Below are 17088 nucleotides of genomic sequence, written 5' to 3'. Positions count from 1 at the left end.
TTGTGTTTTCTATCCATAAAAAATATTTTTCACTCATTTAGCACACATATTTTTTCAAGATGAAATCCAATGCAAAATATTGAAAATATAGTAATAATATATGATATTTGCGTATCAAGTATTTTAGATCCAGAGTACAAAAGATAAGAATTTGAGTATACAATTGGTACAATTTTATCATGTCAACACACGCTACACATGTTTAAATACTCAAATATCATATATTAATATTTAATCATGTTTTTAATGTTTTGTGCCTATAGTCATCCGAGAAAATACATGTGTCATTGGTATCATTACTTTTATACGGTTTGTATACTCAAAATTCAAATATCAATATCAGATCTGAAATCATATATTAGCACATTATTTTTAATATTTTGTATCGATTTTCATGCAATGAAAGACGTGCATATCCTGAAAGTGCAGAAATATTTTTTAAATAATAAAATAAAAAGACAAATTTTTATGATAGAAACCGAAAATAAAATTATATTTAAATTTAGGAATTTAACACAAATTTAGTTTGATTTAAAAATGTATAAAATAATAGTAATAAAGATAAAGATAAATATTAAAGTATATAATTGTAATGATTTGTTTGTCAGTTGATAAAAAAGTGGCAGCCTCACTCTCTAATGTTAGCTGCGAGTCATCATTTCGCGGGGTTTATTATCTGTTTGTACGTATAGATTTGTATATTGTGATCTATCCGCGACCACTTTTTTCTTTCTTCTCCGGCATCGCAAGTGGGTACATTCTTCGTGCTGTTCCAAGAAGATTTCTTGCCTTTTTCTTGACTATCTTTGCTTACTGTGTAAGTCCCATTTATTTATTCCGACGTAATTTATATGAATTTTGTCCCCGAAAGATCGATGCGATTTTGAAAACGCTGTTTCTTGACATCTTGTTTGGGGGAATTGATGTTCATGGTGGTAGGATTTTGGAACTGGTAATATTGATGCTTCTTGATTTTGTTAAAGCCTGTTCGGATCTTCGATTTTTTTTTGTTCTGGACACGAAAAGCTCGGCGACTTGGAGTTAGATTTTGGGATTTTCTTTGAATTGTTGCCACAACACATAATGTTGAACGCATGAATTCCTGCTCCAGGTTATGAAAATCTTTAAAGATCCTTGCTTTCTGAAGGAAATCGAGTGGGTAATGTCAGTAGTTGTTTAATGCGACACTGCTCTTGCAATACTCATAAAATCAGGTATGTGCAATTATTCACTTCTAGATGATGAAAATGGCATGTTGTAGCTATGGTAATTTTGAGAATGGGTGAGTCTACATGAAATTTGAAGGCTTTGACCATTGGGAAATCTTATCTTGTGACTTTTATTTAGCAAGGATTTGCTTTGTACTGCTAAACTGATAAATTTGTCTTTCTCAGCAATCATTCTTACAGAACTGGTGAAATTGCAAGTTTCAGAAAGGATGCTTAGGAACTTGGTGGAGATGTAATATGGTGCAATATGTCAGGAATCGAAGTCCTTGAAGTGTAGAAGCATTTGTATGAATGGCACAAAGCTTAGAACAGAGAAGTTTAACACCTGGTGACGTGACTAGAAAGATTTCATCGGGCTCGACTGAAAAAGGTTCAAATTTTCAAGACATGCGGAAGGTTAAGGATAAATTTAGTCAGCCGTTTCTTGATCCTAGTCGTAAATTTTCTCAAAGCAAAAGCACTGAGCATGTGATCCAATTGAAATCTGTAGAGAATAACCGAAAATCAATGCTTGGGAGTAAGGTGTATAATGATGATGAGCTTGTCAAGCACATGTCGAACGTGCCTTGCTTTCTGCAGCAAGTGGGGAAAGAAAAAAGCATTCAAGAGAAGGCATTAAATTTTGGCGTTCTTGACTGGAAAAGGTTGGAGAAATGGAAGTACAATGAACGCATGCCTGTAAGGATTCACAAGAAAGCATCATCATCTAGCGCAGGTTCTATTTGTATGGGAAGTGGACCACCTAAAATGAGTCCCAATCTTAGAAAGCAGGCCTCATCGCAAGGTTTAGAAACCGATTTGCGTATTGGTTCACCACAGAGAAAGCCGTTTCCATCAGAAAGTTCACATCTCAATCCATTCAAGATGGAAAGAAAAGACACATACTGTAGGGAAGAGAATTCTTTTGATCGCATCAGACAGCCGAGAAACCTGGAAACGCCTAGCCAAAACTTTCAAGGTGTCCAAAGGAACACTGTTGTTAGGCCCCAAAAATTTCACCATAAAGTAGAGAGTTACGATAATTGTTCGGAACCAAATTTAGACGAAGTCAAGATCAAGGATATGGACAAAGAAACTATCGCCGAAAGGACACCTCGGTCCTTGGAGCAGGGAAAACATAGGATTTCACTCTCTTCAAATGATGCAATCAATGGTCAGTGGAAAACGAGTGAGAAGTGTATGGATGATGGAGTGAACCATTCTCGTATGGGTTTCTCTGCGGAGATGCAAAATTTTCTTTTAGTATCCAAACATTTTCCGAAGAGGAGTTGCTCAGAAAGTTCTCAGTTTTCAGAACCAAGGATGTCTCTTGATGGACAATTGGCTGAAGCAATAGGAAGCAGAATTTCTAATTGCTTTTCTCCTCAGGAATCTGGTGAATTTTCTGAAAAGGTCATCCCAACACCATCTGGAGCTAAAGTTTTGATTACACGTGAAAAAACTGCAAAACGTTTGCTTTTAGTCGAGGCTCGAAAGAGACCAGATGCTGAGCTGCCTACTGTTAAAGGAAGGCATCCGTCCCCTACTTCGCGGTTCAGCTTTGGACTTGGAAAAATGAGCAGGAGCTCTAGTTTTAAGGAGAGCTCTTCAGTTCCACGACTTAGTTCTACGCATACTGCTGTCAGATCTGGTCCCGTGATGGAAGTTACCACTGGTGCAGATAGCATTGAAAAAGAAAAGGCAAATTCAATTAGTAAGGGCAGGTCAAGCCCTTTGAGGAGGTTGCTAGACCCATTGCTAAAGAAAAAGGAATCTCAACCTACCAATATTGTTCAGCCACCAAACGGAACTATGGCCACAAGGGGACCGTGTCTGGATAGAAAGTCCGAGGGGTTATCTTCTAAGGGTCTTCTGCAGCTCTCGTTGAAGAATGGGCTCCCTTTCTTTAAACTTGTAGTTGAGAATAGCAAGAATGGCATGCTTGCTGCCATTGTGCAGAAGTTGCCAGCAATTGGAAAGGGTGATCACAGCATGGTTTATACATTCTATTCTATTCAGGAGGTAAGAAAAAAGAACATGACTTGGATTCAGGGATCGAAGAGTAAAAGATGCAACCTAGGATGTGATATTCTTGGTCAGATGAAAATTTCAAGCATTCGTCTTCCTAAGTCGTGTGCTAAGAGTGCAGATGTATGTGCTGTGAGAGAATGCGTGCTATATGGTGTTGACAAAGAGCAGGTGGATGAGGAAGAACCTGAATTTTTACCCGGAAAGGAGATGGCAGCTGTTGTTTTGCAAAACTCATGTCAAAAGCTTAATGACAGAGGGTTAAATGACAACAAAAAAATGTACCAATATGAAAACACTGACAGTGCAGTAGTCATCCTTCCTGATGGTGTCCATGGAATGCCGAATAAGGGTGCACCATCTTCTTTAATTAGTCGGTGGAGATCTGGTGGATCTTGTGATTGTGGAGGATGGGATGTTGGTTGCAAGCTACGAGTCCTTACCAACCATAACAAAAAAAGCTGCCAGATTCTTGAATCATCGACGTCTTGTTCCACAATCGATTGTGTTAATCTTTTTGTTCAGGTGCCGTTTTTTGTAATGCTTCAGTTTGCTAATATCCCCTTATATTTCAAATATCAATTGATAATAATTCGGTCTTATGCTATTACAGGGCAGAGAGCAAAACAGCAAACCTGCTTTCAACCTGGAAGCATTCAGCAATGGATTTTACTCACTTGAGTTGGATTCCTCAATTCCTTTGTTAGAGGCATTCGCCACATGCGTGGCACTGCTAACAACCCAAAAATTGTCTGAAATATTGGACCCAAATATCCCGGGACACATTCTAGAAGCCATTATTGGAACCTGTAAACCAAAGACCACGATCAGTACCACAACCACTACCCCATTCTCACGACAAGTCCCTGCAAAATACACCACATGCCGTCCCCCTTCACCAGTTGGAAGAATCTAAAGAATGAAACAAGGGATCACATAATTTAGATATTTGTTAAAGTGATCAAACCCATTATCGTTTCTTGGAACTAGACTTTTTCCCACTGTTAATATCAAGTTAATTTATTTCAAAGAGAACTGTTGGGGCATGCATATGTTAGTATCCTTGCCATCTTTTTTATTTTTTTGCTTTTGAGTAATATTGTCCTTTTTATCTTGTATAGATATCTGGTGCTGCAGAAATCAATAATTGTTATTTCTTCTCGACCTTCTGAATGAGGTGTGTGTCGCAGATACTGTGTTTTATATCATGCACGGTTCAAAGCTCGCGTCTCTGCTTCGTCTGATAAAGTTTTAGAAACTCTTTTATTATGTGATAATCACTTCCCTTCTTCATCGTCTCTGTTTAAAATCGTGCTTTCAATTCCAAGTTATGAAAGCTGATGAATCATGGAATCACCCTTGTGTTCATTTGTTTTTATTGTCTCTTACTTATATCATCTTCTTTCATTGCAATTATAGAGTCACATGCACCATGTCCTACCTTCGCCTTGCCACATGATTGGCATTGTGGAACATATCTTTTGTGGAGTGTGAATCACAAATTCAGGGAGAGATTAATATTTGAAATGAAATGCATTTTGTATCATTGGTATTCATTTTATATCTGTGGCTATATCAATTGAATTTTAGATCTCTCCTCGAATAGGCTCCCCGAGTCATTATAGTTCTGTATTGGAGATGAAAGAGATCCTTTTAAGCCGGAAACATCTCTCTTTGTTCAGACTTTTACAAAACACGAAACGTGGCGAATTGTTGCTATAAGCGTCGCACACCCTTTTTCTTTTTTCTTTTTTATAATCTTAATTTAAGTACCATATAATCTCGATTTGGAACTGCTTTTTTTTTTTTCATGCATGCATGTGCCATATGATTGATTTATCACATGCTTTACAGAAGCTAGGGTAACTCCTTCCCAATTTCCCTAGCTGGACCAAGCTACCAATTTCTTATTTCTATCAATCAGAACTCAACTTTTTTAGTTAACAAAAGCTATATAAAAACAAACGAATCCTTTATAGACCCAAATACTGGAAACGTTAAATTTACCATCTGATGTGAAGAAATGGCAACACGACATTTATGTAATTATTTTGGAGGAACACTTTTATACAGAGTTGCACAAAGATGTAATGCTGCGTTTGTCATGGAACATACACGATTTATTAGGATAATAGGTTTTAATTTCGTGTAGCTCAAAGTTTTCACTCCAAACGTGGGCTTCGGTTTCAAAACAAACACCCTTTCGAGGAAAGTTGTGACAAAAACAAGATTGATCTAGTAAACCAAGCACGACTACTGAAAATAACTTTTTGACATTTTTATTCACTTTCTCGGAGTACTTAAAAGTGTATTTAACTTTCAAATTTTAACCCATTTGCAATTAGATCATAAAATTTTTTAGTTCCAACTTTGTGTAAGGGAGGTGAAGAAGGGAATATAATTATCAAATATTATTCTAAAATTCATATCACAGTCACATATCTTGAACAATATCTACTGCTACGATGGAATGTTGAAGTGGAAGAGCCAAGAAATGACAAACGCGAATACCATACAAGCGAGAAGAAAATTCAAGAACCGGTGGCCGTTCAAGCAACTCCGAGTTTCTATAGCACCGGCGGACGGCGGCGCCGGAGCCGCCGCGGCCATGCTTGCAGAAACTGAGCCAATGTTCTCATTTGCTGCTGCTGCCTCCATCTCATTCAACCCAACGACGTTGCAAGCTACTGAATTACATATCTCGCAAGTCCTGAAAATGAGCGGGGATGATAAAGATATGAATCGAATTCGAGACGCAACTTTCTACAAGGAAATACAAGAAAGTGTCTCATATGTACTTTTCAAGAATCATGAAACAAAGAAAAAGACAGATTCCGCAAATGGGATTGACTACTCACTTGTTTCCTTTGATTTTGAACCAAGTTTCGGCGCAATTTTTGTGAGCAGCAGCCAAATCATCCTTGCAAGAACAGCCCAACTCAATGGCGACCCCAGAGCCAGGGCTGCTGCTCACTAAGCTCAAATGGCAAATCCTACAGTCTCTCTCAATCATCCCCAAATGCAGTTTGATTTCCTCGACTCCACCATTTTCTACAATCACGGAACAATCAGAACTTCTCCCATTCTCCAAACCATCGTCTTCATTACACGCAATGCTGAAATCATCGTACGACCCTTCACCGTCTGCAGTTGAATAGAATTGGGAGTTGCAAGATTCTTCATCAGCGTCGGAGAAACACAAGCTACCGCCCTCTTCTTCCTCCGCCGCTTCTCCGCCTCTGGCACCGGCTCCACCGCCGCCGCCGCCGCCGCATTCCAAATCCAAGTTGGACATCTCGAAACTAGCGATTTCGCAGACCCGGTAGCAAAAGTGTGAGCTGGGAGACTCAAGTACCGCATCAACGCCTCCAAGATTGAATCTTTAAACAACCCGTGGATACATTTCAACAAGATTCGGTCTCTCTCCTTGGGAATTCATGAACTCCCTTCAGAGACACGATGAATCTGAGGAAAAGCAGAGTGCTTCAGCAGTCATGTGATGTGAGGAACTGCTGAGAAATGAGATTGGATTTAAGAAAGTGAAAAAAGAAGGATAATTATTGAACAAGGAAAGAACACACTAGTTACTAGTTCATGGCATGTTCGTTAGGTGTATGTATAAAGCGATCTGTGTGTCAGTGTGTGTGTTTGTGTGTGAGAGAGAGAGAGAGAGATGCATGATTACATGTACAAACCAGAGAAGTTTCAACTTTCAATGGCCGTTTCCTTTCTCTTGTTTCATCTTCCTTCATTGGTCTTGTGAGCTCTTATCTTCTATTAACACTGCAATTATCATTTCCTCGCTTATCTTGACATATTCTTATTTGTTTTTGAAAAATCTTGAGATATTATTATCATTTATCATTATTATTATTATTATTATTATTAGTAGAAGATGTTGATGGTGAGAAAATGACAAGTTAATTGGTCCTTTAAAATTGGAAGTTCTATTTTCTCGGTCTTCGTGTTATATATTATTAGAGTTATCAAAATAAGTTAGCTTCGTCGGATTGTCCGTTTCGTCATATAAAATAAATAGTTTGGGTTGTCATTTTTTCAACCCGTCTAAATAGTGGAACGGTCCGACCCGGCCAAGCCCACCTAATGGTGGGTTGCGGGTTGGCCCACCAAATTGCACGTAAGTATGCTGGGTTGGCACGCCCCGCTACGTAAAATAGGTGAGTTGGGTTGGTGTCTTCCTAACCAGCCTAAAAGGTGGGTCGGCCCCCGTAATGATGGGTTGCGACAGGTTGTGGGTCGGCCTGCTCCGCTAACCCGTTTTTACACCTCTAGATATTATGTAATGTACCGAGGGATAGTTATCCGATATAATGTAAATCCGTGAGACTAGTCCGCCTTCAAACCAAATCAAATTTTTAGTTTTAAATATTGAATTTTTTATATCATGATTATGAATTGATAAAAAAAAATTTAATTTATATTTATCAATTATTAAGTATCACTTATATATAAAATATATAAGAGATAAAATATATGAGGTGACACACAGAGACTGAGCTAGAAATTCTCATTAGTATGTGTGAAATTTCATTATTGAATATTTTCAAAATGCTATTAACATAAATAGTAATAGTAAAAAAATATTATTGAACAATTGTGTCTTTACATCTGGTGAACTGATAGGTTTTTTTATTATTAAGAAAATCATATTATTAAATTAAGAAATTCGTATTTAAAATATTAGTGAGACCTTGGAGGTCCTGGAGGGTTTCAACTAAATTAAAGAGAAAGTATGATGATAGAATTATTTTTCCAAAATAATTATTTCTTTTTTTTTTGAAGAGAAAATAATTATTTCTTAGTAACACAAGAATAAGCTAAAAAACAAAAATTGAGAAGCGTTGAGGGAGGCGGTCCTAGCCACTCCGTCTCAGCTCATTGACATATCACAAAAACTTTTGTGAAAAAAGTTTCATGAGTCAATTTTATAAGAGGATTTCTTATTTTGGTTATCTATTAAAAAATATTTTTTTATGACAAAATTATTACTTTTTATTATAAATATAAGTAATTAAGTATAGTTAACTCGTATAATAAGTCATCACTCGATCCATCTCACAAAAAAATTACTCTTTACGCATGCAATGAATATTTGAGCAACCAAGCCCAAAAAAACACACTCATACACAAAGCCCCTGTATGCAATAAGGTAATTATTACGGAAATTGGAGATTGGGCACTGAGAAAATGTTGTGCTTGCTTTTGATGTTCACGCCAAATACTCTGTATAGATTGATGCACCAATCTGGTGGTAGGTGGTGATGTGGCCATTTATTTATTTATTTTTTTTCTAATTGAGATCATTTTTCCACCTTTTGTGTGGGTGGAAGTGATAATTATGAATTATGATGCCCTTTCGTTGGGATGGTTAAAAAATAATATTACAAAGAACAATAAATACCATTTATGTGCAAATTTAAAATAATGGGTAAGTTTATTCTACAAAAAAATAATAATAATAATTAGTCCTATTCGTTACAAAATTATTAAAATAATTAAAAATGATTAAACCGGATAAAGTCGGGTTTTGGTATATTTCAACAGTAGTGCTCCTATCCACCTGGCTCATTTTTGCTTTCACATGGGCTGTCAGTATTTTATTCAAAAGTAGGCCCATTTTTTACCCAATCCACAGTGGCTACAACATGATATGTCCTCTTTTTATTTTTATTTTTTTCTCCCATGTATTTAAATCAATCATAGCATCTACCTCTATATATAAATCAATTAAAATTAAAAAAGAACGAACTTTAGAAATATATATATATATATATACAATATAAATTTAAAAATTCGTGTTTAGTAATATTAGGAAAATTATTGTTTTAGAAACTGAAAAATAGTATCAAATTAAATACTTAACAATGTGGTGTGGCAAATGATATTTTAGAAAGAAAAAAATCATTTTAGTAAGTATAGGATGGGCTACGAGCCCATGACTTTTTCATTCGAGCCCGAAAGGCCCAACTGCACTAATGTAGCATATCAATGAAGCGAGTTTATGTTGACCCCTTAACAAATCCATTCATTAAATTAAATAGTAGATTTTTTTTTTTGAATCGGAAACACACATACACTCACATATATATATATATATTAGTTTTGGTCGTGGATTTCTAGCTTTGCCCATCGTTTTTGGAAATAGTAGGTATTTGCATGGGTAGAAAAAGTAAACAAGTGACTAATATTCATTAGTTTTATACTAACACTTTTTCAAGAAATTCTATTAGTGTAATTTATTTGGCTAACCTGATTTGTAGACTATCTCGTCATTTTAGAAATTAATCAATATGCATCGAAATGTAGATATCAAGGCTTCTATTATCGTCGAAAATATAAAATAAAATCAATATATAGTATCTAGATTTTTTAAGGGTAGTTTGAATTTTAAAGCTATATATGTCCCTGTACAAAACTTTTTTCTTATATAAAAAAAAAATTATCCTATGTGAAACAATTATCATTATAAACAAGTGGGGGACCAAAATTTCACTAATTTTCAAAGGTATCACGAGAATTGACATAGGTCGCACGGACCACTGGTCCACTTCCAATCAACTAATCAGGCGACACATAAATTATGTATTAAATAAGTCATACACCTTGATAAAAATAAAAATAAAAATAAATAAGTCATACACCAAAAAATGTTAATAGAAACATACGGAAAATTCCCATCTGGATTTTGACCCAATAACTAAAAAGTTTAGTCCCACCATCGATTAAAGCTTTTGTCCTTTAAACACAAGAATAGTAGTGACCCAAAGTCAAAATGAAGTAAAAACAATAAAACAATTATCATCGATTTAAATTTTGGGTCCACCCTTTAAATTCCAACTAATTCGAAGCCAAATTGACTCTGTATGTTTCCAATTGCAACATAAATTTCCCAAACAAATTTTCCATCTCACAGCTTTATCTATAAGCAGTGTTTTAATACGATATAAAAAAAAACTTTTGGAAATATTGTTAGGTTTTGGAACACAAGTAATCTTGATTTTTCATTATAACAAAAAAATTTATTGTGTTTCTAACATACTCTATCGTGAAGTTGTCAACTCAAGATGAAAGTCAAAACTCGAAGTAGCTAAACAGAATTTCTGGCAAGTTCCAGTATTTCGATGATATCTCATAGCTCATTGATGAAAATGATTAGCCGCCAAAACGACTGTATAGAAAACTCAATTTAGAACATATCTTATTTCACGTCAGTTGAGCAAAAATGAATGTTATCTAGATCAAACTGACATCGCAACACCAAACTTAATTGCATCAGTCGAGCAAAAACACATCATCAGTTTAATTACCTCGAAAAGTTCTGGTATTTTAGCCATATATTATAGCTCGGTTATCCAAATGGAACAATTCAGCATGCGTTGGAAACTAATACAATGATCTACAAATCATATTCACAAGTCGAAAACTGAATCGGATCCTAAGGAGCTGCTAAACTGCATTGAAGTTGCTGGTTTGGAACTGAAATTTTGTAGAGCAAAATTTATGGCATAGTCTGGTATTTCGACCATATCTCCCTCATATAAACTCGAAATGGAGTGATTCTTGATTCCATGGAAATCTAAGAGAAATGACTACAACTTTCATGTTTATCATTTTGCCATGAAATCAACGAATCAAGAGATATAATACTAAATTGACCATATGCACTCAACTGATTTTCTGTTCAACTGAATTTTGAGCAGCTAATGGTATTTCGAGCATAACTTTCGCATATAAACTCCAAATTGATTGATTCTGGTGGCGTTGGAAAGCAAGATCAAGGGCTACAACTTTTTTCACCATTTTCCCCAAATATAACCGGATTATGCTAAACTACATCCAGTTTAGCAAATCAGTTTACCTTGCTTAAATACTACTAAACTGATCTCGCAATGCTAAAATAATCTCGTGTTGCTAAACTGATTACATGTCTCGGAAGCCACTAAGCTGATCACATGATATCATGCCCCGGGTCCAGGCCCACGCCTGCGTGACTGCACACAATGGACCCCTATAGCAACTACTTCGTATTCGTCCCCGTTTTACGAAAATGATTAACCCAAGTTGCTATAGAAGTCCATTGTATCCCATTATAAACTCATTTTAAATCCTTCATTTTTTCCATGTGGGACAAAGGTATCACAATCACCCCTCCTTCAGAACACGACGTCCTCGTCCGACCTGAACTCTCGGTCCACATCACCGAAAATCTAGAGGTGGCACCTATGGATTCAAAAGGTGGCTCCTGTCATGTATCACTTTGCTCCACAGGTTCAAGAGGTGGCTCCCACGCGTAGCACTTTGCCCCGCATAGCACTTATTTCCCGGATCTGTCGGCTGGTGACCGTCTCTGATATCATTCTGTCATGCCCAGGGCTCAGGCCCGCGCCTGCGCGACTGCAGACAATGGGTCCCTATAATAACTACTTTTATTCGTATTCGCTTTACGAAAAGGATTAATCTAAGTTGCTATAGAAATCCATTGTAGCCCATTATAAACTCATTTTTAATCTTTCATTTTTCACGTGGAACAGGGGTATCACACATGATTACTAAACTGATCTCGCTAAATTATCGTGTACTAAATTGACTTCAGACAACAGTTTACCTACCAAGAATGAGTTAATCTACTACACCATCAGTTTAATGGAATTCAGTTTAGCACTCCAAAAATAGTACAAAATCTTCTAACGGCTCTATTTCTGTGTCTAATATTTGTATCACTCTTGGAGACTATAAATACAACATCTTGAAGATCTAACACAAGCTTTTAGAAGGGAGATTGAAGGTAGAGGGAAGCTAAGAAAATATTATCAGTTAGATTGAGAACAAAGCCCAAGGTGTGAAGAGCAAGAAAAAAAAGAGTGTTCACTGTCAAATTCTTCACACCAAACCAAGTTCTTTTTTTTTTTTTAGAAAACACCAAACCAAGTTTATAGAGCACTCTTCCTTGTCCGAAATCTTTGTATATCAGTTGAAAACCCAACTCACTCACATATTCGAGAGATGCATTCATGAATTAGTTGAGTGAGAGTCTTAACACAAAGACATTAAAGATTGTGTTTGTAGTCTTGATATAAAAAAGACGTTAAATATTATACGGATTGTGAGGTTGCGGCCTACAATCAATTGAGTGGCTAGGAGTTCTTGTTTAGGCAGTAAATAAGTCCTAAACCAGAGTGAGTTTGTACATATGAGTTGTATAAATCAAAGTCTTCTAATGATATCCTTCCGAGGAGGATGAAGAGGTGACATATGAGTTGTTGAAATCTCCGAACATCCGAAACATATCCGTGTCTCTTTATTTATTGATATTGTTTTGGATTGCATTGTTGAAACATTATATGTGTTTGATAAAATACCTAAATATTGCATTCAAAGTGTTTGATAAAATGCTTAACTAAATGTTTTCATCTATCAACTTGCATCCTTTTAAAATGATCTACAAAATATTTAATTGGTTTCTACGATGCTCAATATTTCAAGAACCGATCTATTGTAGCTCAAAATATTTTTAAGTTTGTATTCACTCCATCTACACACCGTTTTTAATCCTATCAAATACCAAATTATTCAGCAAATAATATTAAATATAAGTGTTGAATCACATAGATGAGGCATATGAATGAAAAGAGAAAATTGTTTTTATTTTTGTCTCGTATGTTTGTTTCCTTATAGTTTCGATTTTTTATAATGTCATATTTCGATTATAGATTTTTAATTTGCTATTTATTTTTATTTTTTTGTTGCAATTTTAGTTTTTTCTTGATTTGATATTGATGTAACATAACATAAATACAACACTGACGTGAAAATAACATATATAATATCTAATCAATATTTTTTTATTTACGGTGACTAGATTATGAAAGATACTAAAAATAAAATCTGAATATATATAAAAAATAAAATAATAAAATTATCGAACCAAATTTTGAATTTTCCGGGAAGAAAATGTAGGTTTTGTGTAAAAGAAGGAAGGATAAAGATGGAATAAAAAACATCACAGCTTTTGTCTTCATTGGGAGCAAAAGGTCCACATGTCCAGCTGCCTTCTCTGCACAAAGTTTGCTGCTTATGTTTATTGTTGGGTAAACACCAAACGCTCGCTGTTCAAAGACATGGGCCTTCTTCCAACAAGGAATCTTGTGCTTTTTCTGCCCACTTCATCTTTTGAATTTTTTAAATTTGTAAAAAAGCTTACTGTTTCTTCTTGTTTTTTATGGCCACAAAAACAAAAAAACAAAGGGTCCAAAAATATGAAATATTGGGAAGATAATTGACATTGGAAATGGATGTGTTTTATTTCTATTTTTCAGAAACTTAATCACATAATTAGTGCAAATTCGGGAACACGAAGGACATATCCAAAAGAATCCCATTTAATATTCCCTCGGTCAGCAACCACACAGAAGAAAGCAAATCAAAGTACAGCAGAAACATTATACTGCACGTATTAATTTGCACGACTTTCTCGCCACTCCCAGCTCCACGCCTCCTTCGTTTACCCATCTCCCCATGCTTTTTCTCTATGCTCTTAAATCCGGCTAGCAAAATTCACTAGTAATTTCAGCGAAAGTTCACTTCTTGGTACATGGGTTCTTCAGAGGACACCACGTAAAATCAAGAAAAAAAGAAAAGAAAGAGAGACTATACTGAAGAATCTGATAGGAAATGACCGCATTTTCTTCTTCGAGGTACTTTCTGGCTTTCTTCTTATTGGATTTTTGCTTGAAAGCATTTCCGACAGAGCAAAATAAATCGTTTGATTTAAAAATTTTTGGTCCGGATACGAACTTCTCTCGACTAATTGCTCTGTATGGTGATGCTAAGGTTGTTAATGGTAGTAGGTCGGTTCAAATTTCCGGTTCAGGTGCTTTTAGTGCTGGGAGAATGATTTGTCGAAAACCCATTAATCTTGTCGAGGGATACCCTAGAAAAGTGGTGTCCTTTTCAGTTTATTTTGAGTTTTCCATGTCTGGAGGAAACGGGGATGGATTGGCTTTTATCATGATTCCGATTGGGTTTCCTTTGAATGTCTTTAATGGTGGGTCGATGGGAATGTTTGTGGAGAAAGAAATGAAGTTTCTTGCAGTTGAATTCGATACATTTAAGGATGACAAATATGGTGATTTGAATAATGACCACGTTGGGATTGATGTTGGTAGTCTCGTGTCTGTGAAAGTCAGCAATGTTTCATCTATCGAATTGGAGTTAAATAGTGGAGAAAAGTTGCAATCTTGGATTGATTATGAAGCAAGTTCTAAAATATTTGAGGTTAGATTGGGAAGATTGGGTGGCAATAAGCCAGTTGACCCTTTGATTTCCCATCACATTGACTTGTCAAGAATGTGGAAAAAAGAGGATGTTCTTCTGGGATTAAGCTCGTCGAGTGGGAATTCATCTCAAAAGTGTAATATATATTCATGGAGCTTTGTTTCGAGAACTATGCCCCATTGGATGCATTCAGAGCCGATGAATCCGGAAACATTCGTGGAGAAGGGAGAAGAAGAGACGAAAGTTCACAAGACAATAAGTGATTGTGCTATGAAAATACTTGCTGCACTGATCTTCGGCGGTGGATGTGGAGCACTTGGTGCCTTTGTTGTGTTGTTTGTGTTTGCTATCTTAGGCAAAAGGCGGCCTGTGACGCCGGAGGACTTGGCTGTTCAACCGGAGAAACTTGAGCACAAAAAGCTCGGCAGTGTTATAGATAAACCCATCCAAGATGGTAAGAAGTAAGATGCTTGTAAATTCTCTGCTTCGTGTGCTGTTTTTGAATGTCCTGTGGTGCTGTAGTTTAGTGATCAATCATTCAATTGTAGTTTGCCTATGTTCTGATCATTAAAATACAGCCTCAAGTTTGGCAGATGGGGACTATAGGTCATTAAATTTCTCAGAGTTGATGTGTTTTCGTTTGTGAAAGAGTTTACTTTGGAAAGGATTACATATGCTATAATTACTAATTAGCCTCATGAACAATTAACAATCTGTTTCTTTGAGGTTTAATTTGTCTTTTTTGCGTAGGATTAAATTGAATGCTAGACTTTTAGACAAACTGCATCAATAAAAAATCTACTGTCTTCTATTCAATCATTAATCAATTAGATAGTTCAATAGCCTTCAAGTATGTATGTCTCAGTTGTGGAGTAGGCACTGGTGAGGCGCATGATTCATCCTCCCGACACTTTCTTTGATTAGTCTCTGAATATTGTGTATTTTGTTTTAAAATTCTTGATATGATTTTTTTTCCTTTTCTTGACCTAAGTTTAAGAACAATTGTATGTATTAAGAACTAAAATGAGTTAAGGATAATTATAAGATTAGGAAAAAAAAAATCCACAAAGTAGTTAGTATAGATGTTGATAAATATATAATATTAACGATTAGGATAAGATCTACTGAAGCTGGGTTGTAATCGAAACATTCTCTTCTCGACGATGTTTGTTAAATATTTGTTTACTTATTAAATATTTGAAAACGTTTCTACGATAATCATAATAAAAATAAAGGATTATGTTATATGTGCAGATATGATTATATATTGGTTTACAAAGTATTGAATTACACTTTTTGAAAGATATTTCTCCAAATAATTAAAGTATATGAATAATTTTATAATTTCAAATGCATTTTATTACTCAATTCATAAAATATAACATTTTCCTAAAATATAATCTAAATCAACCGGACCAACATAATTTAAATCAAAAGTTCGATTTTTTTTTTTTTTTTTAAATTTTAAATCAAGAATATCGATGAAGTTGATCAAGGGAAAAAAAATTATTTTATAAATCATCTAGATATCGGTGAAGTTAACTCAAGTTGATATGCATTTAGATTTATTTATTATCACATAATTTCTAGTACACTATAGAGAGTTTGAAATCAATTTACATTTATACACGTCCAAAACTAAACAATTAAATTAAATAATTAAATTCACCAAAAATATTATTTTTCAAAGGTGCTAATTGTATTCTTCCTAAAAAATGGAGAGATTTATTTATACATCCTCATTCGATAAGATTCCAAAAATACACATTTAATAATTTTACGCATCTTAGTCATCATACACTTATTTTTTATAAGCGATATTGTATACTTATACAATTGAAATATCGATCTAAACAATTTTCAAATTAATAATTTTTTTTATTTTTTAGGCTGCGTTTACTTGGGGTGATTATCATGTGATAAGACTATTAATAATAATTCATTCCATGTTTACTTAAAAATTAACAAAAATTCATAAACTCAGGGCCCGTTAATAATTAGATTTGAGCATGATTTGTAATCCTCAATTTCATTAAGGATAAATAATCTATGGCTTGTATAAATGGAAAGAAAATTAAAAAACTCCAAATATACCATTCTTTATAATCTTTTCTATCATATTTAAAGGGCAAAATTGTGATTTTTTGTTTAATCACAATTCTAATCACAATTATAATCAATCACAGTAAACAAATTATTATTTATCCAAAAATCTCTATTTCATATCTAATTAGTTTACTAATCACCTTATAAATTATATCTTCACAATCCTATCAAAATAAGTAAACACAATCTTATTAGTAGTGAACTATCTAAAAATTTTCAAATATAGACAAAGATATAGTTGAATTTTAAAATATGAATATGTATAAGACTAAAAATTTAAAAATAAAGATTATTTTATAATAATAAGAGCAAAACAAAGAAATTGTTGGAGTTCTTATTTCTATCTACACCTTTTATATAATAGTGTGATATTATACAAGTATAATTAATATATAGTGAAATATTGTATATCACATCAAATTATTATAATGAGGTGTCAGTGACTTCTTTT

At 34.6% G+C, this 17088-nt stretch overlaps 3 protein-coding genes across 9 annotated transcripts; 2 read left to right on the top strand and 1 right to left on the bottom strand.

The window, feature by feature from the left end:
• The first annotated feature begins 626 nt into the window (after window positions 1–626).
• Window positions 627–4374, top strand: LOC140888673 (uncharacterized). Of its 3 annotated transcripts, XM_073296383.1 has the most exons (5): window positions 627–817; window positions 1112–1214; window positions 1395–1625; window positions 1720–3761; window positions 3850–4374. In XM_073296383.1, exons 4-5 carry the CDS (start codon window positions 1737–1739, stop codon window positions 4150–4152), a joined length of 2328 nt encoding a protein of 775 aa, XP_073152484.1. In that variant the 5' UTR covers window positions 627–817; window positions 1112–1214; window positions 1395–1625; window positions 1720–1736; the 3' UTR covers window positions 4153–4374. The 3 variants fall into 3 exon arrangements, with proteins under 3 accessions (XP_073152484.1, XP_073152472.1, XP_073152479.1); XM_073296371.1 differs by having other exon boundaries at window positions 1395–3761; XM_073296378.1 differs by lacking the exon at window positions 1112–1214 and having other exon boundaries at window positions 627–815; window positions 1410–3761.
• A 1238-nt stretch (window positions 4375–5612) lies between these two features.
• LOC140875989 (uncharacterized) lies at window positions 5613–7011 on the bottom strand. Of its 5 annotated transcripts, none has more exons than XM_073279826.1 (3): window positions 6932–7011; window positions 6095–6748; window positions 5613–5946 (listed from the first exon to the last, which is right to left on the bottom strand). In XM_073279826.1, exons 2-3 carry the CDS (start codon window positions 6529–6531, stop codon window positions 5697–5699), a joined length of 687 nt encoding a protein of 228 aa, XP_073135927.1. In that variant the 5' UTR covers window positions 6532–6748; window positions 6932–7011; the 3' UTR covers window positions 5613–5696. The 5 variants fall into 5 exon arrangements, with proteins under 5 accessions (XP_073135927.1, XP_073135926.1, XP_073135930.1 ...); XM_073279825.1 differs by having other exon boundaries at window positions 6922–7006; XM_073279829.1 differs by having other exon boundaries at window positions 6095–6701; window positions 6922–7005.
• A 6490-nt stretch (window positions 7012–13501) lies between these two features.
• Window positions 13502–15263, top strand: LOC140875474 (lectin-like protein). The gene has a single exon (XM_073279159.1). It carries the CDS (start codon window positions 13929–13931, stop codon window positions 14994–14996), a length of 1068 nt encoding a protein of 355 aa, XP_073135260.1. The 5' UTR covers window positions 13502–13928; the 3' UTR covers window positions 14997–15263.
• Window positions 15264–17088: the final 1825 nt, after the last annotated feature.

The sequence above is a fragment of the Henckelia pumila genome, chromosome 1, assembly GCF_033568475.1.
Source record: "Henckelia pumila isolate YLH828 chromosome 1, ASM3356847v2, whole genome shotgun sequence".
Lineage (NCBI taxonomy): Eukaryota > Viridiplantae > Streptophyta > Magnoliopsida > Lamiales > Gesneriaceae > Henckelia > Henckelia pumila.
The sequence above is the reverse complement of the archived record's forward strand: the minus strand, read 5'-3'. Positions and strand labels throughout refer to the sequence as shown.

Coding starts and splice junctions, on each gene's coding strand:
- LOC140888673 (XM_073296378.1), top strand. CDS start 1,521: ATGGCACAAAGCTTAGAACAGAGAAGTTTAACACCTGGTGACGTGACT. Junction 3,762..3,849: donor GTGTTAATCTTTTTGTTCAG/GTGCCGTTTTTT, acceptor ATGCTATTACAG/GGCAGAGAGCAAAACAGCAA.
- LOC140875989 (XM_073279826.1), bottom strand. CDS start 6,531: ATGTCCAACTTGGATTTGGAATGCGGCGGCGGCGGCGGCGGTGGAGCC. Junction 5,947..6,094: donor TTCAAAATCAAAGGAAACAA/GTGAGTAGTCAA, acceptor GCTCATTTTCAG/GACTTGCGAGATATGTAATT.
- LOC140875474 (XM_073279159.1), top strand. CDS start 13,929: ATGACCGCATTTTCTTCTTCGAGGTACTTTCTGGCTTTCTTCTTATTG.